At 41.4% G+C, this 26,140-nt stretch overlaps 1 protein-coding gene across 2 annotated transcripts in view; it reads right to left on the minus strand.

Moving 5' to 3' along the window:
• Window positions 1-273: 273 nt before the first annotated feature.
• RALGAPA2 (Ral GTPase activating protein catalytic subunit alpha 2) overlaps window positions 274-26,140 on the minus strand; it is a 344,341-nt gene continuing 318,474 nt past the window's right edge. The window contains exons 39-40 of one of the 2 annotated variants that reach the window (XM_040429695.1): window positions 15,109-15,139; window positions 2,111-2,247 (exon numbers count right to left, since the gene is read on the minus strand). In XM_040429695.1, the coding sequence (XP_040285629.1) occupies window positions 15,135-15,139 (5 nt within the window). In that variant the 3' untranslated portion in view covers window positions 2,111-2,247; window positions 15,109-15,134. Of the gene's footprint in view, window positions 2,248-15,108; window positions 15,140-26,140 lie in introns of both variants that reach the window. The other variant, XM_040429694.1, reaches the window with a different exon arrangement.

Consider the following 26,140-nt stretch of genomic DNA (forward strand, 5'->3'; position numbering starts at 1 on the left):
CAATGGAGCAGAGCAGCAATACAACACACAACCTGTGGACAGGTAGGTCACTTTTTCAGCAAGAAACCATGGGGAACATTTACGAAGACCAGTGTCGCGGGTCTTTCTTTCCCTTTGTGTTGCTGGAGGATTAGCCTAATTTATGATGAGGCGTGCGCCTCGTCATAAATTAGGCTGATCTGAGGCAGTCTGTGTGCATGGCAGCATGTACAATTTAGTAAATTTGCACGCCCCCATCCATCCATCCCAACCGTCAAAAAACGTAATATTGTGGCACGGCCGGACAAAAAGGGGACTATTTTTTTCAACTAAAATAGTCACAAGTCCCTTGATAAACTCCCATGTTTTTTTTTTTAACCCCTTACAATGCTTATAACAATAATGTCAAGTTTCCTGCCAGACCAAATCTGTCCTTTTTTTCACTAGGTGCTAATCAAGAGCAACGTCCGGCTACACAATAACACAAACACACAGCGGCTACAGTATCTCCAATATGCAAATGACACAATTACTACTAATTTGCAGTTGACCTGCTGGAGATGAGCAAGAGATGGTGGCTCTGTAGAAGAGGCGTCTGCAAGGCATGGATTTACACAGTAGCGGGTTAGCTCGCTGTGAAGACATCTGTTGATTTAGCCTCAGGAGATTCACACTGCTTAATGCTTTGCCGTTTCAGTCTGCAAGTGGAAAGAACGCTTCTGCTCTTCACTTAAAAGTCCACAAAGCAACATTTCAGTGTAATCAACAGCCCCTATTTACATCAAACTAATTGGTACAAACCTGAATAGAGTACAGAGAAAAAATCACTTAAATTAGTGCAAAAATCCCATAGACACACACAAAAAACACAAGTGCCCGAATATGCATCCAGCTGCATTGAAAGACATCTCTACTTCATATAACTAATGGAACTGAACAGAAATAAATCACATTGAACAACTTCCTAAGCAGCTAATCCAGAAGACCATAAAGGCAGAAGGTCACACGAAAAAGTAAGCAGTATCCATTACAGATGTGAAAACGACATCCAAGGCCACGACGACAATACGCTCAATTAAACATGAACCTTCAGCAAAACGGTAAATGAACAAGTTTTTTTTTTTCTTCATTTGGGGAATGTGGGTCTCGACTAAAACACTTAAAACAGAATTGTATAAATAGGCGTGGAAACCATGCAAAAAAAAAACAAAAAAAAAAAAAAAACGAGAGAACAGTGGAAACAAAAAGAGAGAATGAAGCATATCTGAGATCTCCTATAGTAGATGCCATGTAATGCACTCAAAAGAGAAATCCACCTTGAAAGTATCTTCTGAGATGCCTATAATCAATGTTCAAAACCTGGGCCGAAAATTTTCAACTGGTTCTAAAGGGGCTTAAGACCTCTTTGCCTTGATCCCCGAATTGTTGGGTATCAGAAGCTCATCCACCTACGGCTCCCGATGTCAGAAGATGGTTTCAACGTGGACATCTCCCTTAAAATTCCTACAATCTACCAAGCTATAGAACTCTGGGCTTAGATCTCTGCAGATAATTGAAAATATAATTTTTTTTTTCTTCCTTCATTTATGCACACCATTGGGAAAAAATTCACATATTTAAGGCCGACAGATCCACGCTTCAGCCTATTCTGAAAGGAACCTGGGTTAAGAAAAGTTGAACTATACGTGGCTTCTTAAGACACCGCAACCATTGTTGAGTGTGCCCCCTGTTCCACTTCCCAGCAGTGAAAGTGTTACAGCCAGAACAACGTGAGGCAATCACATCCTTAATACCTAAAATGCCTTACGAGAAGTGTTGCTGTGCTTCCTGGGTATGAGGTCCCTTGTCCTTTGGAGCTGTTGCATCATTCCACTTTGCCAGATAATCCTTTTGCCTCCATCAATGCTACAGAGTTGCATCATACCTCAGCGCCTAATGGATGGTTTACTAACAACCTGCCCAGGGGGGGTCCTGCCCCGTTAGACACACATTACAACATTGCACAGCTAGTCCTTTAAAAAGTTATAGTCACAGGTGCAAAGTCAGATTTATATAGATTTTTTTCTTTTTAGATTAAAAACAGCTCTTCACTAGAGTTCAGTATAAAAAAGTGCTTTCAATTGGAAGATTTGCTGACAGCACTGGCAGAGCGTCGAAGCTTTCCCGAAACTTTAGTTCTGGTGGCGCGTGTTAGTGTTGGAGAGGAGGGCTCTGGCGGTTCTGGTCCTGTGCTCACTGACAGATCAGAACTGGTACTTGAAGGGAGACCTAAGAAAAGAGAAAAGAGGCAAGAATATTTACACTGCTGTGACAAGATTTTCATCAGAAGGATGAGCAGGTCCCAACAGAAAAATGTCTGATTCAACAGGTTTACACAAAAATGGGTAATCTGATAGTATTTCCTCAGGATGACTGGTGGTATTCAGTGCTGGATCACCTGCTGGGCTCTTCACTGATAAACATTCTTTCAGAGGTTCTCTACATAACATTACCTCCCGCCGACAGAAATCCTTGGCTCTGCTTTTTACATACCATGAGCCTGAAGATATAAGTTTAGTGGCAGATGTTTCATTTTGTTTCCCCCACTCCGACCTGTGTTACCAAAAGGTATGTTCCTTCTCAATAAGGAAGCAACAGATGCTAATATTCTTAAAGGGGGATCTCCACTTTGGACAATAGCTACCATATTTTTCGCCCTATAAGACACATCTTCTCCCCCACCCCAAAAGTGGGGGGAAAATGTCAGTGTGTCTTATGGGGCGAACACTAATGAGGGCTTCCATTATGGAAGCACTCTATAGTACAGGAGGACTGGGATTAGGTAAATGCAGCACTCCCTGTGTGGGCTCTGTACTCATCGCTTCCTGGTCTTCCTCGGCCACTCGGCTTTAGGCCACAGCACAGTGCGTGGCAAGAACAATGAGAAGAAACTGGATGCCAGGAGAATCGGCGGATTCCGGAGCAGAAAGGGCAAGTTATTTTTATTTTTTTTGAGCATGGGGGTCTGAACAGAGGTCTAAATGGGGATCATTCACATTTGGCTCTGATCTAAGGTCTGATTGGGGGACTTATTAATATGGAGGTCTGATCTGAGTTCTGATTGGGAGAATTATTAACACGGAGGTCTGATCTGAGGTCTGATTGGGGGACTTATTAATATGGAGGTCTGATCTCAGGTCTGATTGGGGGACTTAACATTGTAGTCTGTTATGAGGTCTGATTAACATTGGGGTTTTGATTAGGTGTCTGATCCGAGGTCTGATGAAAAATATTTAGTTTTTCTTATTTTCCTCCTCTAAAACCTAGGTGCCTCTTATGGGCAGGTGCATCTTATAGGGCGAAAAATACGGTACTTGTTAGAAGGCACCCTTGAGAATAACCTGACCATGAAGTGTCCCATAAGGAGACCCCAAATTATCAACTTTTGTCTATCAGAAATATGATGTTCATTAATGGTGGGCAATAGACACGTCCATGCATGGGTGAACAATAGGCCTCATGTATTAAAACGAGTGTGGACAAGAACTGGAGATGTTGCCCATAGCAACAAATCAGATCTGATTTTCAAACCCGCTTTAAAATAAAAATTGGAAATTAGTGTCTGCACTAATTTATATATAGGAGACCCAATATATGTACCAATAACTATATAACATCCTACACTGTAAATAGTTGTCACCACATAGGACACCTATATAGGGATCACACATGTCATCCAATAAAAGAAGCACATCAACAAAACATGACTTCATATAATGGTATTATTCTTAAATTCACCTCCGATCCAGCGCTGCCACTCTGTCCTCTTTCCCGGCCTGTGGCCATGAAGAAACATTTTGGTTGCAAAGATGACATCCGCTATACCACTGCAGCCAATCACTGATTTAACAGTACGTTACAAGACTGCTGAATCCAGTGATTGACTGTCTCACCGCTACAGCCAAAACGTTATATCATGACTACAGCATGAAGGAGTGGCTGCTCTTGATCGTGGGGCACTGGAAGGTGAGTTAATTTTTTTAAAATCATTATTATATTATAATGCAGTTTGCCCCCCCCCCAAAAAAATTGGAACTTGGACAAGCCCTCAACTCTTATATGGGTTGTCCAGGATTGGAAAAAAAATATTCTAATTTTTTTCTCTGGAAACAGCGTCACTCTCCTTCGGGCGCTGTTTGACATTGTTTCTGTTTCCAATGCACTTGAAAGAGCATGAGCTGCAATATCAGACACAGCCCATGGATAAGGGTAGTGCTGCTTCTGGAAACAAAAAATGTAGTAAATGAGGGAAGCAGCTATCAATAACATTGGGGAATTAAAGGTATTGAAATGTGTTGGTCACTAGTATAGTGCAGGCTGTTATGATGGGCGAGCAAGATTCAGCTTTGTTTACTTCGGCTCCGGTACCCAAATAAAGCGTAAAACAAAATCAGTAGGAGGATGACATCCTGCAAATCCCAGGTTGAGACAGTGGCTTACGTGAGCTCACGCGCTGATATTTTAAACATTGTCTTACAATGCAATTATTCCCTGAAGAGGAAGATGACTGAAGGTCATGACAAAATAGCTTGTCTGAATAGGAGCAGATGAGGCAGCCGCTATTAAACATAACAGAAAATGAATAAAATTAAAGCCTGTGTGTAAGAAATCTTTCCCAGTACAATTATAACCGTGCACCGAGGAATTCAGAAATGTCTGTTGCAATCGAGGACTGTTGTTGCTTGCAGTTGGCGCACAGTCTCTCTGGGCAGCACGGTAAGAGGGAATTTAATTTCATCACTTACTCTCTTTATGCATCATCTTTAAATCATGAGACCGTGCCGCAAACAAGTGCACATGCAAAAAAACTCCCCGCTAACCCCGTCCAACACATGGAGGGAAATGATAATGAAGTGGATGCCAGTGGAAATGCAGCACTGGAGAATACTAAAGAGACGCGCAAATCCTAAAATGCTGGATGTGCAGTGTAATTACCTTATTAATAATATAGTAGACTGGAGATTTAGAGTACGGCTGTGATTTATGGAGGCTGAAGGCCGGTTTGACAAAGGGCAGATTTTAGAGTCTGTATTAAAGGGATTGTCTCACTTCAGCAAATAGCATTTATCCTGTAGAGGGAGTTAATACAAGGCATTTACTAATGTATTGTTATTGTCCATATTGCTTCCTCTTCTGGCCTGATTTATATTTCCATCACATTATACACTGCTCGTTTCCATGGTTATGACCACCCTGTAATCCAGCAGCGGTGGCTGTGCTTGCACACCATAGGAAAAAGCACTGGCCAATGTGCGGTTCCACGGTCCCGGCCACCAGAGAAGACAGCGCTTTTTTTCAAAAATGCAGGCACAACCACCACTGATGGATTGCAGGGTGGTCGTAACTATTGAAACGAGCAGTGCATAAGGTGATGGAAAAATGAATGAAGCCAGCAAAGGAAGCAATATGGACAATTAGTAAGTGGCTTGTATTAACTTCTTCTTCATAATAAATGCCATTTGCTAAAGTGAGAGAACCCCTTTAAGGCCGCAACATCAGATGCTTTGCACTGAATGGAACACGTCCCTAGTCCGATCTAAAGCGGCTGTAAAAACGAGGTGGCTGTCCACTGAGCGCTCGGTTGTCCAACAGATATCTCACTAACATGAGGCCACATGCAATGGTGCGTATGAAACTAAGTAGATGGGATTTTCAAAACGTGATCTGCGCGGTGAGGAAATTTTCCGACATTGACCTACGGCGTGGATTTTGAAATCTTCCGCATGTCAACTGTTTGTGTGGATTTTCATTGTAGATTTCACCCTCTGCAATGCAAAGGATAAGATCTGGGGCAAATCCGCAAGTAGCACATGCGGATTTTGGAGCGGATACGCAGTAAAATCCGCACAGAAAACAGGACAGAAAGTCGGAATAAACTATACTGCCGTAGTCACCTAAGCATGCACATTTCATTTTTCTTTATGTAGACAATAGGAACAAAGGATAGAGCAGAATGGATTTCATGAATGACTGTGGGTGAGTTGGGAGGCCCCCTAAGTTTAGTAACCCCACAGTGTTGCAGCTGTAATATAAATTCTAAAAATGCCCTTTAATCTTAAAGGGGCTCTCTACTTTAAACATGTCAGAAGATGGCATTGTAGAGTTGTCCCCTTCTCCAGATCTGTGTCTTCACATGATCCTGTCTCTGAGCTCTACAGGCAGTTCTTTCCTCCTCGCTTTATTTTTGCTCTGTCCAAATCAACTGAATTCACCAAAGGTTTTTCCTTTGTAATAAATTTGCAAACATTTCGATAATTCTGTTTTCACTTTCTCATTATGGGTTATTGAGTGCAGATCGATTGGGGGGAAAACTTTAATTTTTTTATTTTAGCACAAGGCCAACCTAACAAAATGTAAACAAAAAGTGGAAATGAAACCGTTCTGAATGCACTGTATCTTATGGGTAGGTGATAAATGTTTTTCAAGGGATATCAAGAAGGAGAAGTAAGAAGAAGGCTGAATCCAAACAGCCTTGTCCTTAACAGATTAATCTGAAAGAGGCGTTACACATTTGAAAATTGATGTCATCACACAGGAGTTCTACCACAGGGATGATGCACACAGTGATGTCACAATACAGAGTAAAAACAATTAACTCCTTGCACTGAGATCTTAAAGCAAGTATTATTATTATTATAATATATTATAACCTTACATCTCTACCTAACTGCACCCTGAGTAAGTGCCCAGCCTGCCTCCCCACTTCCAGCTACACCCCTGGCCAGCATAACATGGAAATCAAGCTTTTGAAGCAGCATTTGCTATAAAATTTCACTTGTAACTTGCACTTCCAGAGATCCTGGATTTCTTGACAAATACAGTGTTTGGAATGGCCACCATAGTTATACAACTCCTGGGCCACGTTTTGTAATGCATCAGAAAAAGTGAGCACAGCTTATAACCTAGTTATTCACTTGTCTGATTAGAAAAGTGCTGGAAAACAATGGCAGCAATCTGGTGTTAACCTGCACCGTATTCCTCAACAGAGTGCCCGTCTTACAGAAAAACACAATGAATGAGGCCCTGGGGTATTACCACACAGGCATGTCATCAGAGGCATAACTATAGAGTGTGCTCCTGAGCCCTAGTGCCTGAGGAGCCTAATAAGCATCATGGCAGTGCATATTATCTCTTGACTGTGACATCACTGTGTGCATTGTCATTGTATTATGAATGATGCTATTTGTATTAGTCCTATGCTGTGACAATGTGGAGCCATTAGCGGTGGCATTACGATATTCATTATCCCTGTTCTGTGACACTACTATGTGCAAAATCCCTTCCCTGTGCTTATTATCCACGTACTGTGACACTGTGCTGTCATCCACTTTGTGCATCATATTGTGATATGCTGTAACTATTGATACTGTGCTGTGACATTACCATTTGTTACTACTTCTATCTTTACTATATACACTGAATTGTGACATCACTATTCCTTTAATTTGGTCATTATCTTTATCCTGTGACATCACTGTCTTTAAGATTTCAGTGCAAGGAGTTACTTGTTTTCACTCTCTATTGTGACATCACTGTGTGCATCATCCCTGTGATAGAACTCCTGTGTGATGACATCACTATGTCAATTACACAAACGTGTAACGCCTCTTTCAGATGAATCGGTTGCTGATGTTTAGTGCTTTTATCACCGAACGGCTGCAACAATTTAGATTAAAATACACGTGGATGTGATTTTCAGGGATTTAGGGCTTACTACAGATTTTTTAAAGGAATTGGTCAGCAATATTCGGCCTCAAAGTAATTTCAGTGCTGAATAGTGGGAAAAACTGTGAACTTAGGCCCCATGCAAACGACCATATCCATTTTGCGGATCCGTATGCTGTCCGCATTTTATTTGTGGACCCGTGTTCAGTGTGCTTTCCACATCTGTATGTCCGTTTTTGAAAAATATATAGAACATGTCCTATACTTGTCTGCAAAATGTGGACCGAGGACCTAATTAAGTTTAAGGGTTCACAAAATATATGGATGCAACACAGACCGCATCCGTATTCTGTGGATCTGCGATTTGTGGACTGCAAAATGGATACGATCAGGGCCTTAAATAGTTCTAGCAGAGAACTAGCATACCTTTGTGTCCATCGTCGGTGGTTCAATCACAGAGAAAAGGAAGTCAGATCTCATATGCAAAGTATCTGGCGAGTGGACAGTTCCAAGCATGGCAAGTGCTCAGGGTCTCGGTACTAAACTCTTGGCTCTTAAGGCGGTATTAGACTGGCCAGTTTATCGTTAACCAGCATTTGCAGTAACATTTATTAGCAATCGCCTGGCAGTGTAAAGCCTCATGCCGACGTCCGTGGAACACGGTCCGTGAGATACCGGACTGGCATTGCAGGAGCGCACGGCGTCATTGGTTGCTATGACGCCGTGCGCTTTGGCCGCCGCCGCACACGAAGCGCACAGCATCATATCAACCAATGACGCCGTGCGCTCCTGCAATGCCAGTCCGGTATCTCACGGACCGTGTTCCACGGACGTCGGCATGAGGCTTAATACCGACGCCGATTCCCCGTTAAACAAGCAAACCCTTAATCATTGGGCAATTGGAATCTTTCAGCATGCTTAAAAATCCTTGTTTGCCGGCGGCGTATTTAAAGGTCAACTGTGCAGGCAATAATTGGAAACTAACAATTTGCTCCCAACAATGCGAGTGGCATTTACTGTACATGACGCAAACACTTCTGCTGTATGAAGAGCAGCAGATAGCTGTTTACGGATGATCTGCTGCCCAGAGATGATGATTTTGTGGTCTACATCAACAATGCCTTCAACTGATGAACAAGCATCAGGTGATCTGCAGACATAGGGCAATTATCAGGAACACTTCTTCCTCCTAATGGTGTTTTTCACGGACCCATAGACTATAATGGGCTTGATGGATTCATGAACACTGACAAAATAGAGCATGCATCCGTGTTAAAACCACAGACCGACGGACTGTGTTAAAACACAGATGTGTGAATACACACAATAAAATAAATGGGTACGTTTGCTGTCCGGGAATCAGTGACGCGTGAATGAGGCATAACAGACACTTTTTTTATTTGCTGTATGGCCTGTCCTTTTTATAGATGCGTTCCCTAAAGCAACTCTCTCTAATAACTTTAAATTCCCAAGTAGAGTATCAGAAAGTGGGTTTTGTAAATCAGACAAATCTTTGTAACCAATGTGCAATGTTCACGTACCAGTGTCTAGGGCTAGTGGCCACCATTGTTTATCCTATGATACGTTCCTTCTATTGGTTATCAACTCATTCATCGTACTTTGTGTGGGCAGTTTAGCTTTATGCTGGTCTTCCATAATCTTGCAAAGGCCAATAAAATGACACAAATTCCAGCCAATATGGAATACTTAAGGTCATTACCTGCCACCCACATCCACGCTGTGAAACAAAGCTCTAAACAGCAAACTATTTATACAGTCCCTATTCAACCACCTCCTTTCCCTTCTGTTCACCACTAAGAGAGGTCAGTAGATCATTGTGAGGGGATTTAGCTGGGTGCAATTATACCATTCTTCCAAAGAATACATCTATGCAGTCTAAAACTCAACTTGCCTTTGGATAATCAAATGTTAATTATACCCAATTGTCAATGGTTCTACCAATGGCTAACATGGCAGAACACTTTGGTATAAAGCTCCAGAGGTTACATAAGAACCAACATTTTTAAAACAGAATTTGATTGATCCTTTGATCACCTCATTAGGGCTTATTTTGTGCTGTAATTCTAATGTCCTGTTGTGGTGAGAGAATAGCAAAAAAATAAAAATAATCTATTTTGACAATGAAATTGAACCTTCAGTCAGGAATTCAAAAATGATATGTAAGTCAGTACCTACCGCGAATGATTAGCTGTTCTTCATTTTCCTTGGCTTTCTAGGCATAAGGGGGACAATTATCAAGACCAGCGTTTTCTTAGCTCATTCGGAGGATGTGGCAAATTTTATGCCACAGGCCTCCTTAGAGATTTGGCACATCTTTCAGCAGGCCATGAGCCAGCGGTCATAGATTTCTGTCTTTATTCACACCAGTAAACTGGCGTTACAAAAAAGATAAATATGCCGGGCCCACTTCCTCCCTTTCTCTTTTTGGAAAGTGCCGAGGGCGGCATAGAAACTTTACTTGCGGAAACATTTTGCCACAGAGGTGTTTAAAAAGTTGAAAAAAAGATGATAAATTCCCCCAAAGATTTTTATCCAAAAATGTATGCCCATTATACTGGTAGAATATGAGAATGAACAGTAGGCATCAGAGTGTCTATACCAGTAGGTGAAGGCCAGGCATCATCATCGGGCACATGCTACTAACTGCTCGGTTTGGTTCTCTGCAGTGGTAAGCATACTTCTGGTGTCAAAGTATGAACATAGGTTTCCACCTCTTCTGTGATTCTCGTAGGTGGATTGTATCCCATTCAGTCATCTGGAAAAATTTTGAAGGCCCACCAAGGGTATGAGAGAAAAAATGTAGACTTTAAGAAGTCTATTTTCAAATACCCTATTGGAGAATATTAAGGTTATGGAGGAGGATGCCCTATTCAAGACTCATCAATCAGAGAAACTAAAGTCAAAGCAGCTACAAAAAGCATTTTTTGTTCCGGAGGATGGGTACATCCATGCATTTCACAGGCAGCACATTTACTTTAATGTAAATGGTGTAATGCTCCATTTCCCCTCTGGTGGCGCTGCAGGGGAACTGATCACATGCTGCTGAGTTCCCCATGCACACAACAGTATCCGTTCGTGTGGTCCGCAATTCACTGATCCACTAAATATGGATGCTGTCCGCGTTGCATCTGCGTTTTTTGCGGACCCATTTTGAGGACAAGTATAAGTCATGCTCTGTTTTTCTTTTGTGGAACTGACATATGATGCGGAAAACACAAAGATCACCCGCGTGCTTTGCGCATTCATATGTCATACTGAAATAAATGAGTGTGCAAAAAAAAAAAAATTAAAAAAATTCTGGCGCATGGATCGCATCCGTAATTTGCAGACCGTAAAACAGATAGGTTGCGTGCATGGGGCCTGTTAGCAGCGAAACAACCTGTGATCTGCTTCTTGTCAAGGGACCCCTGACAGGGGATTGTCCACATTGGAGAACCCCTTTCATACACTCCCTGGCCAGCATGTGCTTACATACTAATCTGCTAGTTTCCCCATGATTACGCGAAATTAAAGATGGTGACTGTATATTCTAATAAAAACATTAAAAAGCCTAATCATGTCAGTAAATTTTTTTTTTAAAAAGACACGTGCAGATCTGCATGTGCTTGATAGTGTGACACTTCCCATGTTCTGAGCTGAAAGGGGCTCGACAAATTGTATTGAAATGCAGCATGACTAATGTCTTCTGTAATAAAGTAAGAAAAAAAAAAGATAATCTGATTAAAAACAGAGATGATTAGGGAGAGGAAAAAAAAAGAGGAGAGGGGAAGACAAAAATCAAATTCACTCATATTTAAAGAAAACTGCTCTGTGAAAAAATGCAGATGCTTGTTAGTCCGGGGTGAAGAATGAAAATTCTTTATCCTTTTTTTTTTTTTTGTTCCCTCGGGGCATGGGGATAGGGGGAGGGAGCGGCTTTTTGTATCATATGTTCCTGCAGCTAAACAGAATGGCAGATGGTCAAATTAATACAAATTCAGCCAATTGGGCAAGCTGAAGCAGTATTCACGCAAGCTCTTCAACAATACTGCTCCTGTGCATATAAAGAACGGTGCAGTCCAAACAGGTCGGCTTGTGTACAGGCGGGCCACACCTAGGCGCTTACAGGCGCTCACTACATTCCATTAGCCCAAAAACTCTGCACATTCCATCAGTCAAAAGTTTCTTCTGGCAAATCCTTAACTATGCAATCAACCTTGAAGCTTCTTCTGAAGCATCTTGATTGATAGAGAGACAGCAGCTGCACACCGAGCAAGTAATAACCACAGAAGATAAAGCCTTTCATACAAATATTGTAATTCCACTTGCAAGCTGCCTGGCACGAACTCTAATTACTTGGCCTTTTTCTTGTAATGAAACTTTGAAGGTCTGTTTCCACACCAAGCTGTAAACCAATTAACCCGCTTTGTCCCAGACAGGGTGCTCTAACAGCGACTGCAAGGAGGCACTAAAAGAAATATTAATCATCAGTGCAAAGAAACCCAAGCGAATAGCAAGGAACTTCGGAGAGAGAAAAAATAATTATCTGTTCTATAAGATTTAATATAAAAATAATTAACTGTTCAATAAAATGTAACAAATATTTCTTATAAAAATAATTATATAACTGTTTAATTAAATTTATCTAATATATATATAATGGAATGAGTGCGGTAAAGTAACGTGTACATTGCTAAGGTATTTACCGTATATGGAATCAAAACCGACAATTAATTACAATTTCTTTTCAGCCACAGAATACTGGGATGCATGACATATTGTAGATATTACAAAGCAAATATCACCAACACTGAAAATCCCCAAAAAATAAATAAATGAAGATAGCAGAGTGGAAATAGCAATGAATAAATGTGCAGGTGAGAAAAAAAAGTGCAAATTCCCAAAAAGCCAGTGCTTGTGAAATTTCTAATTTGAACACACGGGAGGAACGTACTCTAGAATTTCTTTATTTTTTTTCCCCACTTTTCCTAAGAGCCTTTTACAAGGACCGATGATTGGCAAAATGATCATTCATAGCCGATCACTGGCCAGTGATCGAATGCTAAATGCTAAAATGCTTCTGGGTTCATGCACATGGCAGTGTAGTTTAAGGATTTTTCGCGTGGATCTTACGGTGCCGAACATGCACCAAAATCAGCACTTTACAATTTGCATTGCAAGAGCACAAACTGTCCACAAGCTGCAGATTTCAAAATCCGCACTGCAGGTCAATTTATGCACAGGAAATTTCTACACTGATTTTCAAAATCTCATCTACTTAGTTGGTACTGTATTAAACTGCTGATTTTCTGCACAAAAATCCACGCAGAAAATATGCACCATGTACACGTGGCCTTAGGCTAGGTCTACACGACGACATGTCGCGCGACAATTTTTATAATGGCAGTCTATGGTGTTGCACTGCAACATGCGACATGCTGCGACTGCGACACGACAGTCGCAGAAAAAACCATCTCGAATGGATTTTCTGCGACTGTCACAGCATGTTGCAGTGTGACACCATAGACTGCCATTATAAAAAATGACACGCGACATTGGTGCAACAAAATGTCGCGCAACAAATGTCGTCGTGTAGACCTAGCCTTATGCAGGCATAAAAATGATCATTTTTTGGCAGCACATCCCCTGCTATAAATAGAGGACGTGCTGCCGGCACTAACGCAACTGTATGAGAGGTGGGGGGGGGGGGAACGAACAATCACACGAATTGTTCATTCACACTCCTCCTGACAACTGTAACATGAAAGGAAACGCTAGCCGACTGACGTGTTATATTGTCAATCTGCAATGGTAAAGGCCTCTGTAAAAGTAACCTTAGGGCACGGCTACAAACGCAGGTTTTTTAATGCAATTTTTGAAGCCAAGGATGTTTTTTGTTTTTTTTTAAAGGAGAGGTTGTATTTGACCTCAATACTTCCCCTCCTTTTATGATCCACTCCTAATATATTACTATCTGTGGTGTAGAAGCTGAACTAGCTAATGTTAGAAAAGGCTTTTCACAAAAAATGACTTCTAATCCCGCAGGCAAGGAGCAGAGCCAAATGCTGCTGCTGCTCGCTGCTTTTGGAAACCAAGCTTACGATGTCTACTAATTTTCATGGCGAGTTTGGGTATGGCCACACGGTCAGGTTTTCGGATGCCGTTTTTTGAAGCCAAAATTTTTAATAATTTTCTCTCCTTTTATGATCCACTCCTGATTTTGGCTTTCAAAAACGCTGAACGTGTGGCAGCACCCGTTCTTGTCGTGAACAGTACCCACATGGTAATGATGTATTTTTAGGAGATATCAGTAGGGTAGAGGTTATGGATTATACTGTTAGAATGCACGGCATCTTACAGTTAGATGGCACTCCATCTTTGTATTCCGCCATGGCTTAATTTCCAGCGAGGAACACAATTTTATGCATCACTCCTCATAAGAGGGGAGATTTAGTATGCACTTTTGTTTCGTAGCATTCCAAGGAATAATTTAGCGTCCACCCTCCCCTTCCCTGGAGGTTCCAGCTTTAGTTCTGATCATTATGCCTTAGACCAGGCTTCCTCTGCGTCCTTCATTATACACAACAAGTACCGCTGTCACTATCTTTCAGTCCTACTGCTGAATTGTAAATTGCCCAGACAAACAAGCAGAGCCAACGAGCCTGCAAAGGTCACACCTGGCGTGTGGCCAGCCTGCTCCCTGCTCTGTACACCATTCCCTCCAATCTCTAGGTTCAGAGCACTCAATGATTCCTCTCCTTTTGTCTGCCTTTCCTCTCCCAGCTGTTCCATTCAGAAGCCCAATCTGCCCTCCCCCAGGAAAAAAAAAACTGAAAAAAAGAAAAGAAAGGTACTTATTAAGTTTAGCTAACTCAAAGGGCTATAGTAGCACAGCACGTGCCGATTCTTATCTGTGTATCTCCAGATCCTATTCTATGCTTCTTAAGCTTACAGAGGCAACGAGAGCGAGAGGCAAAAGAAAAAGTAAATGGATTTTAACTCCCGTTGGCGCCCCTGCAGCAATTCAAACAAAAGTGCAAAGCAACAAAGACATGTTCCAGTATGGCAGGTGCTGGTGTCAGATTCCGCCCCAAGCAAACAGAAGCAGGAGAAAAGGAAAAAGAATGTGCCTTTCCGTTGAAGCTCAGACATGCAGGGGCAGGGGGAATTACTAATGGTGCAGAGTTATTGTCGGTGCCACTACAGTCAGGTGTTCATTCCCAATAACACTTGTTTCAGAGAAGCTTCTCTGGGAATTTGTTTTCTTTTGATTGAAAGGGATAATTTTTTTTTTCTTTTGGGGTGGCGGGGGTCTTTCACGCCCCCTATTACAAGCCACATAATAGGAGCAGATTAGCAAAAGAGAAAAGCCAGAGTGAAACAAGCCAAGGTTACCGGTGCACCCACTATTTGTACAAGTCTTACCTTATTCATAACCGTTAAGACATTTTCTAATCTAAAAGAAAGGAAACAACAGAGAGAAAAAAAAAAAAAAAAAACAACAACAGGAGTAAGTACGACACACAAGCGACATGGGGAGCATGAGCCATAGGGTTATATGCTGGGGTGCGAATCGAGTGGGAAGAGGTATAACACACAGTACAGGTCCTCGAGCTGATGTAAATCACTGACCCGTAGGAATAAATCATTAAGGGCTCATGCACACGGCCGTATGTTTGGTCCGCATTCGATCAGAGTTTTTTGGGGATTGGCTGCGGACCCATTCATTTCAGTGGGGCTGCAAAACATGCATCTGTATGCCCATTCTACGGCCCCGCAAAAAAGATAGAACATGTCCTGTTCTTGTCCATTTTCAGGACAATAGGACATTTTTACAGAAGTTAAAAAAAAAAGCAAAAAAAAAAAAACGGTGGCATGAGTGACCATGGCCAGGATTCGTGTTTTGTGGCTCATGGCCGTGTGCACGAGCCCTAAGGCATCAGGTCTCTGGCCCCTGATATCTTGAGTCACAGGCATAGGGTTAGTAGCCGATATTTAGTTATAACTATATGACACATCTTGGCTAAAGGGTTGTATTGCTGGGGCACTCCGAATGTAGGGCACCATGCCACCTGTACCAACATAGGACACACAATTGATGTAAATTCACCAGCAACTGCTCGACTGAAGGAAGCAAGGAAGCTAAATGCCGCTTATCCTGCAAAGCATCTGAAAGGTTGGATTCTGCCAATGACCAAGTGTTTCTCTGCCCCAAAAAATACAGAGTCAGACTGTAAAACTTTCCGAATATTACAGCATTTTATCCTAAGGGGCTAATTTGAAATCAGTGAGTTTTCCGTCTGGATGTGTTCCGTTTTCAGAACGGACAACATCTGGACAGAATCCTGACCCATTCATTTTAATGGGTCTGTGCACATGAGCACAGTTTTTTACTGCGTTCAGGAAAAATTGCAACATGTTCTATATTGTCTGCTTTTCACGCAGCTCTGACTCCATAGAAATGAATGGGTACGTGCGAAAAACGGAAGGCATCCGGATGCAATGCGTTTTTCACTAATGTTGTGCTGAGAAGCCCATTATAGATCAATGCATAGGAAGAGGATTCGTGATCCATGCTTTTTCTCTTTATTTGGTGTTTTTAACTTGGTTGCTAGTAGACGTTGAGTGTTATGCTTCAGTTTTTCTTCATGTGTGTGAAAAACTGATGTCAAACGGATGCAATCCTAAGGCTGAATGCACACGGGCATGTTCCGCGGCCGTGAGTTGTCCGTGGTATGCCGGCCTGGATTCCTGCTGATATTGGTTGCTAGGACGCCGTGCGCTTCATGCCGCCGCTGCACTACAGTAATACACTCGTATAAATCATACGGGTGTATTACTGTAGTGCAGCGGCGTCATAGCAACCAATTACGCCGTGCACTCCTGCTGTCAGCAGGAATCCAGGCCGGCATACCACGGACCGCTCACGGCCGCGGAACACGGCCGTGTGCATTCGGCCTAAAAGAAATAACGGAAACACTGAATGCAATCAAAGACAAAACTGATTCATCTTGCATGCAAAACCTTCAGTTTCTCACTGAGCAGACCCGGACACCGTTCATATAGCTCATGTGAAAGCAGCCTATAGCCCTGCGTTTGGGGTGCACTTACCTGATTTGTTATTTTTTACACAGGCTCTGCAAATCATCAATAGCCCAATAATAGGGATGTGAGAACCCAAACTTCACCGGGTTCGTTGGGAAAACCGAATACAATGGAATTCGTAGACTGAATGCAAAACGGAAGCCTTTAAAACGCATTCCGTTTGCATTCACCCGCACCTACTGTGTCCTTCTCCCATACCATGTGGATTGTAAGCCCTCACGGGCAGGGCCCTCTCTCCTTCTGTACCAGTTTATAACTCGTCTTGTTCATGCTTAGTGCAATTGTCTGTATTATGTATGTGTACCTCTTCTCATGTACAGCGCTATGGAATGAATGGCGCTTTAATAATAAATAATACCGTAATAATAAAATAATAAGAAGAATTTGTCACAATAGAGGTCTATGGCCAAGCATAATAAATCTGCCTGGTTTCCGTTAAGCAGGACCTTGTTTTCCATCCTGCAGATGGATCTGTTATGTTTGGCCATAGACTTCTATTGTGACGGATCAAAACAGAACGAATTCCGTTATATTCCGTTTTCCTGAACACCGAACCTGGTGAAGTTCGGGTTCGCTCATCCCTGCTCAATAACTACTAATAACAATATTAGACCATGAGAGACCTCTGTTGCCATCAGCCCCCGGAAATAGGTGGGCCGAACGAAATAGAAAAGTAGTGCGTGCAAATTTACCAAAAAGTGGGCGATTTGTGGGAATATCGGGACAGTCCCAGGATGAGGCTTATATGTCCCAAATGTTGTTGATAGCTACAAATAATGGACCCAAAGACCAAGAATATTCTTTTTGGCTCCACCTAGAGCAGAACTTTCAGTCTGTTTTCACGTCAGAGGTAAAGAGGGAGGCGTTGTGCATTTCCTACATACAATACACGCATTTAGATGGCATTGGAGATGGGCGTGGAGGGGTGCATTGTGATATACAGGAGATGGCTTCTGGCTGTTATTCTTTTTTCATTAAGCAGTATAGCACAGGGGGGAAAAAAAAGATCACTCCTTTCAAGTCAAAAGGATTAGTTTACATCCTAGAACGCAATACCATAATCCTTCATAATTACAAGCAAACCCACAGGGATGACCAATGTTCTGTACTAGTCACATTCTGCTGGGGATGTTTATTTCATATTGCACTTTATCACACACTCCTGAGCAGGAGAAAACAGTGGTAGGTGCACCAGTTGTCATGCACAGCGGGCCCCGATGACAGGTTATTCTACTGCAAAGGCAGGTGTTGTGCTCTCTGGGATAGGAAATTATACATCCTACAGACTAGTATAAATCATGACTGTGAAAATGTCAGGCTAGCTTCACACCAGTGCTTGAGATCTGTTCCCCTGCCGGATCTCTCTATGTCCAGCACTGCCTGCTGGTCCCATTAACTAGATCCGGCCGCAACTCGACAAATATGCTGAGAATCGGCCAGACAAATACAGAACAGCCTGCCGGAGCTATCAAGTGCTGGAGTGAAACTAACCTAAGGCGCCTTTCACACGAGCGAGTATTCCGCGCGGGAGCAATGCGTGATGCGAACGCATTGCGCCTACATGGAATCCGGACCCATTCATTTTAATGGGTCTGTGTGCATGAGCGTTGGTTTTCATGCATCACTTGTGCGCTGCGTGAAAAATCGCAGCATGTTCTATATTCTGTGATTTTTACGCAACGCTGGCCCCATAGAAGTGAATGGGGCTGCGTGAAAATCGCATCCGCAAGCAAGAGCGGATGCGATGCGTTTTTCACTGAGATGTTTTTTTAAAAACATTCCGTTTTTTATCACGCGCGTGCAAAATGCATTAAATCGCATTGCACCCACACAATAAAAACAGAACAACTGAACACGCTCGCAGACAAAACTGAATGAACTTGCTTGCGAAATCGCGCATTTTTCACTGAACGCATCCGAGACCTAATCCGCTCACGCTCGTCTGCAAGAGGCCTAAGTCAGCAGATACAAAATGCCAACTGCGCACGTGCACACACACGCACAACAAAAACAAAAAAATAACAAAAAAGTGTCTATCCCTGCACCACATTTATCATCTGGCCTGCCCCTCTGTGATAAATCTGGTGCAGGTCTAGACAGTCTATGACATTAGTAAATCGGTCTCAGTGAGCCAGTTTCTTTATCTACTTATTAGGGAACATCATTTTCAACACTACATTATTTTATGACTATTATTTAATGACCACTAAGGGTAAATGTACACTATACAGATATAAAGCATAGCGGAAAATCTGCACCAAACTGTCGTTCTAAAGGAAAGGTACGATTTTGTTGCAGAAAACATGGTGAATTTATCATGAGAGAAATTTTTTAAGTCAGTTTATCAGGTGTCTGGTGCCAAATCTATCAAACAGTGCATCATTCAACAGCTGTTACAGAGGCATACAAAAACTGAAGTAAGACTATACTTTTTTTTTTAATCAATGTGGTATGCACCTAAATAACATAAGTTATCACACATCCATTTCTCCAAAGTGCTGAGAGCTATGTAAAATCCCAGAATGTTACAAAATTCTTTGCACAAAAATGAATTGCCCCGAAATTTACAACTTTTTTTTCCCCAACTGGAATAAATTCTCCTCGAAGTATCAAATCTACAATTGTGGATTTTAGTGCAGATCTGCATGAAAAATCTGCAGCACATCCATACTACGGTATGTGCATTGACCCTGAAAGTCCAAGTCAGAAAGTCTGTAAAAGTTGAATGGATGCCCATAGCTATCCCCCCCCATTGGCTGTGCAGCTTTAAAACACTTTTGGGCAGCCCCACCAGCTGCTTGGCTCCTGAACCCTCAGTCCATTGTGCTCCGGTCCCCACTTGTCAACTTCCGGAATTCCAATGAAGCCTGTGACACAAATGGCCACAGTGGTGGCATGTGATCCAGATAGCAGGTAAGTGTGCTTCCCTCCATAGGTCCAGTGCAGACGGGGGGTGGGGGCTTGCCTAGAAATGTTTGACAGCTGGACAAGCCCTTCAAAGCTTAAGAAGCATGAAGCTGTGGGTACAACTTATTCTGAACCATAAACCCAAAGAGGAATGGCTAAAAAAGTACTTCAATCCATGGCTCAATCCAACTGTGAATCCATGGCTGGACCAGAAGAACAATGTTCACTTCCCATCCCAGAGCACTTTTCAAGTGTGTAAAATTAATAGAGGCCTAGCCACAGACTGAAGACATTTCTGATGGTGGTTTGAAAAACAACAATGGCGGCGTCCACACCAGAACCTTCAGAATAATACTAGAAATGAACCCAGTAGCATCAGTGGAGTAATGCATAATCAGTAGTGTAGTAAACTGCAATACAATAGTCAGTGAGTTCCAAAAATATTAAGACTTTCAGACTAAGAATTTTACTGTAAAATCATTCTTGGAGGCAACACTTGGGTCTTAAAATATCTGGAAAATAATTGAAAAGTAAGGTGCATCCAGTGCTCGGGAGGCTGTGTTAATGTAATGTCTTACCACTGTATAGGCCAGGACTAGCTAAATCAGGTTTTATTACACATTCATATCAAAACTGCAAACAATACTGTAAGGAATGACAGCACCACCAAACAGTCAAGTGAACAAGATGCTCATGTCTGTGAGCAAAGCATGGCTGGGATTCAGCATACCGATAGTACACTATTCAGAAAGCAGAGAACTGAGTTTTCTGGAGACAAAAAGTGTCCTGTTGTAGGAGGGCCTGCACCTCCTTTGATGGATGAGAAAAAAGAAGCAGCCTGAAAGGTTTGGAGAAGGGAATGTTTGGGGTGGACAAAGAGAAAAGGTGAGGAGGGGGGGAACAGATGTAGGCACAGAAGGGGAGAAGATATCTAGAAGGGAAAAGGACACAATAGGTCAGAAATGAATGAGGGCAAGAGGGAGGGGGGCTGGATGGAGTAACAATAGAGCGAAGGGGAACTGACACTGAACAAGAGATCCACTGGGACTGGGGGTAGCAGAAGTCATATTGCTGACGGCTGGAGAGATGAGCAGATGAATTGTTTTACTAGGACATATTCAATTCTTACTTGATTATGGAGAAAGCGGATCAAAAAATGCACCATGTGAATGTGATTATTGTAACAAATGTATCTGTAAAGTTGTTATATATGTGTATACACACACAAACACATACATATCTATCTATATAGAATATATATATTTATATACATTTTTGGGCCCATTTTGTGCTGAATGATACAACTGGACGCATACTATAAAGAACAAAGCAATTATCACTATAAAATAAATGCACGGACATGCTGGAAGTGAAAGAATGATGATATATAATTAATCTCCAGCATCCTCCCCTCCCTCTCTGCCCTCAGCTCCAGACGCCAGCCCACCCTCAAGCTATGACAGCTGTTAAGCAGGGCTCCTCTCCGCCCAGGACAGCATTGTAGATGCACAACTGCTGTTCTCTAAACGGTTAAGCTAGGGATAGTCATACATGTGGAGGATCAATTACTCAGCAATGGGGGACTATTTGGAGAGTTCGATATTGGAGCTAAACAAGAATCAAATAGTTATCAATACATAGGAAAGTCTTCAATGACAGATACAGCTGATTGAATCAGATGTCTGCATTAAATGCCTTCTTCAATACAAGTGCGTCACATTGGGTCCATGTGGACTAGAATAAAAAGAGTGAGTGTAGTCTACTGAAAGGTGAAAAACCGGATTTTGTCAAGGAATTTCTACAGTAAACTATACAATGCAATGTCTGATGATAGGTGGCACTGATAGTTTGAAAGAACTCCCATACACATTAGAAAGGAGTAGGTTGAACAACCATTAAATGACTGATCATCTGGCAAACGATCATTTTGTACAGTAGATGCAGCAATGCAAATTTTAGCTCACAATGGGCACTGCAGTCCTACAAACTGGACATACATGTTCAACATCATTTGTGGATCTTTCAAGAACAAAAGATCTTTTGTCCAACTATTAGATGAAAAGTTTCAAAAACTCCAACTTCTTTCCAAAAAGATCATGTTCCTTAAATTTAAACTTCATCTGATGAACAATCGTTATGGTTACATTTGTCCACTTTCATCACTTTACTCTAATGTGTATGGGCACCTTTACTCCACAGCAACATATTGGTCACCTTCTGTCCTCTCTATCTATAGTTATATTCTATGTCATTTTTTTCCATGAAGATTTTCTGGAATTTAGTGGTCAGTCTGGAGCTCTTTTGGCTTGAGACTAGGCCTCAAAACTGTTCTTTGTCCAACTCTTTACCAAAAGGTTCTCATTTCATACCTGAAGGGATTGGTGTAGAAGGCATTTACTACAGCGAATACAGTTAGGTAGAGTTCTCATCATTATTAGAGGCTGGGTGTGAAAGCTGCCCCATGTGTGACAAAATAGGCAAGTCTATTTCGGATTGTGTAGACATGTTGGTGAGTTTCTGAATGAATGTCTATGGAGCACTTTAGCATCCATAAGCCTATGGAGGCCCAAACTGGGTCCGATGCCACCGGGCTCACATTTCATAAATTGACAAGTTTGACTAGATCTTCTCAAAACCAATCTATCCATGTTTTTCTGCCGATTAAATTGGTTTACCTTAAGTAAAATGTAATAAAATTAGTGGCGAAAATAGAGCTAATAAAGGTGGGACATATTTAGAATTTTCTCCTAGCCTTCCTTGCACAATACATTGCAATAGTGAATTTCATAAGAGGACCTACTGATTAATAACAATGGTTGGCACTATAATTAAGACATCTAATAAAAACATAATTCAGCTATCTAATTACATAAAAATTCATATGGAACAACATATTAATTAAGGCTTCAACACTTAACTAACCCCCTTGACATGGGAAATAAAAAATAGTCAACTATGCTAATGTCCCATACCAGAGCCAAGAATGTGTTTTATCTAACATGTATTGAAAAGTGACAAGTATATACCTAATTGAGTCAATTAGTGGAATCATCTGACTGAGGGCGAGATGCCTTGGGCTATGATATAAACTGTCTATATGGCATCGGATATGTGCTTGTGTGAACTATAGGGCACATTTATCTGTCACAAGTGACAGACTTGGCGGCAGACAGAAATGAATATGTGAATCTGGAAGATGTGTTCATAAAAAAGGTGCATAACGAAATTGGAAATAGAGTAAAAATAAAAAGGGAAGCGATTCCCTCCCGAGGTTCCTATAAACATAATGCCGATGCATAAAATGTACAATATCGCATTCAGCAATAGGAGGTGATAAAACCTGTTATATCTGCGCCTGGAGTAACAGGTAAGAAGTAAAACAGTTTACATCCATTAGTATAAAGCGCATCCCTACTCTTCCTTTTGCAAATCATTAGCATGCAGAATGACCTCATAGTGAACAGATGTACATGGAGGCAGCAGTGATTAGATCAGTCCTCTCAGCGGTCGACAGTCCCCCATGTAATTAACTCTTTGGAGGTTCCATCTACTTCCCTCCACATAATGATCATGTGCATTGTGCCGACGCACCAACACTCAGCCTAGAAAGAGAAAATACTTAAGACCACAAACAGCTTGCAAACCTCCTCAGCATCCTGCTTGTGAGTACCTCTAATATGGTCACAGACTGGAATATCCCCTCAGTCTCCCAATATTTGGAAAGGGGCTGATAGGTAATGATAGAGTTCACCAATAAATAAATTAGCAAATATATTGGTGGTTCTGACAAATATGTATTTGGCGGTCGGAGCCATGTATTACTGACATACTTTAAAATAAAGGAAATGGTGTTATTCTCTTGTGCTAGATCTTTAGCTGCAGTCCCAAAAAGGAAGGTAGGTCCTGACTTCCTATAAAACATGTAAAAAGTATATACCGTATATATATATATATATATATATATATATATATATATATATATAATTTATTTTTTTTTTTGGGCCGCGCTGAAACAACTTTGATAGAAGCTTGCACAACAACTACTGAGACACCCCAGATGAAGCAAAAGCGAAACCCATGTCGGGCAGCTTTTTTTTAATTGTATATGCGTGGTTGAAAGAGGAAAACTCTGTGAGTATAATAAAGTATACTGAATACTTTTACCTACGGGTCTGCTCTATGTTGATTTCCTTTAAAGGAACATACGCTAACATTTGCTGCCGGCTGATTTATATACTGGGGAGAAATGATTAATATTGGCCGGTTCAGAGTCTGAGGAGGTGGAGAAAGAAGATCAAGTGGAACAGCCACCTGAAAAATCTGTAGCTTTTGTGCAAGCTTCTATCAAAGTTGTTTCATCGCGGACCAAAAGAAATTTTTTTAAAAAAAAATTGATATACAGTGTATATATATATATATATATATATATATATATATATATATACATACATACATATACATATACACACACATACTTTTTTATGTATTACTGACATACCTGGCATACAGAATTTATTCAACTCACTTCTCCCAAGTTCAGTTTTAGAACAACAAAGGGGCAATTTTTTGCTATTCCAAAAACTAACTTACTATTCCAAATGTGGCAGAATTCTGGTGTAAAACGTCCCAAAAACTAATTTACTATTCCAAATGTGGCAGAATTCAGGTGTAAAATGTCCCAAAAACTAATTTACTATTCCAAATGTGGCAGAATTCTGGTGTAAAACGTCCCAAAAAACTGGTGTACATGCAATATGCAACATTTTTTTAATCTGTTTTAGATACTTTTTTGCTCCCTGCAGACACAGATTTCAGAAGTGTCTAGACAAAGGGGATGCGAGTCTGTTGAGTCAAAAAGGACAGGGTTATTAATGGTGTGCCCGTTTACACCAAAATAATGGTGTAAAGTTCGCCAGTCTTGAGGTGCCATAAGGAAAAGGGTCTAACGTCTAGAAAGCCTGCCAAATCTATTGCTTCGCGTGCGCAACTGTGATAAACCTGGGGCATCTGGGGCCTGCCTCATCTAAGTTTATACTGTCTAATGGCAAAAAGTCAGCAGAGACTAAAGTGGACAATAAAAGAGTAACTAAAAAAAAAATAAAAGTCCCTGTGGCTTGAGCAAAGTGATATAAAATCAGCCAGATTTAGCCAATAATGCCACACATAATTTAGTTTTCCAACCTTGAGTTTTTCACGTAATGGTTGGCCAAAATCTGACATTTTTGCCAATTTTTTTCTTGGATGGGCACCCTTAGGAAATCTGTTGCAGGGAAAATATATCACTACAAAGATTACCTCTTCCTGACATTCCCCATGTAATAACAACTGTGGGGCATCTATTCTGATGACTCTTTGTTGTGCTATTCCTCTATTACTATTCCTAGTAGAAGTTTGTGAATGAATTTTGGGGTGCGTCGGTGCATAGTCTGCCACTGGTAGCATGGATTGGACAGAGACTTTTTTGTTTGCTTAATGTGGAATAAAATTATTTATTAAAACAGACATGTCAGGAGAGGTGACAGGTTCTCTTTAAGGATGCACACAATTTCAGTTTTAAAGTGGTTCTCCGGGATTATTGACTATCCCTGGAGTTCCTGCGCACTGGTTCCGTGCCTCTATCTTCTGGTCCCCAGCTTATCTTCCGAATGTTTCATGGACAAGTGTGCCATTGCAGCCAATGACAGAGATGTAGCCATGAAGCCAGTCATTGGCTGTAGCAGCGCACGTGGCCACTTCCATGCCCCTGTTGGAAGAAAACAAGCTAGAAACCAGAAGATTGAGGACCGTGAGTTAGCACGAAGGACTGAAACAGCAGGAAACAGGTTAGTATGAATCTTTAAGGAGGCAATGCAGGCTAGGGCCCTTAACTTGATATTTAATAGCCCCAGACAACCACTTTAACCAGCAAACAGTTTTCCCTGAGATGAGCTCGGGCTCTGTAAAAAGCACTTAAAAGGGAGTCTGTCACCTCCATATGGCCATATACAGTGCTTACATGACGTAAGGGAATAGGAGGGCGGGCATAGGCAGAGGTGGCAAACAATGAAAAAATGCAGAGCAGCCTGGCCTCCAACACCATGAACGCTGCCCCTGGCCACTTGGGAGTGCTCGTTTGCATATGAATTAAACTTAGTTTTTCCAGCTTCTGCAAGTGTAAAGAAAAAGACAAAAGGTACTATTACATTTAAGTACAGTGAGGAACATAAGAATTTGAACATCCTGCGATTTTGCAAGTTCTCCCACTTATAAATCATGGAGGGGTCTGAAATTCACATTGTAGGTGCATTCCCACTCAGAGACAGAATAAAAAATAAATAAATCAGGAAATCACATTTTATGATTTTTAAAGAATTTATTTGTCTTGAACTGCTGAACATAAGTATTTGAACACCTGAGATACAGCAAGAATTCTGTCTCTCAAAGATCTTTTACTGTGCCTTTAAAA

The sequence above is a fragment of the Bufo bufo genome, chromosome 4, assembly GCF_905171765.1.
Source record: "Bufo bufo chromosome 4, aBufBuf1.1, whole genome shotgun sequence".
NCBI lineage: Eukaryota > Metazoa > Chordata > Amphibia > Anura > Bufonidae > Bufo > Bufo bufo.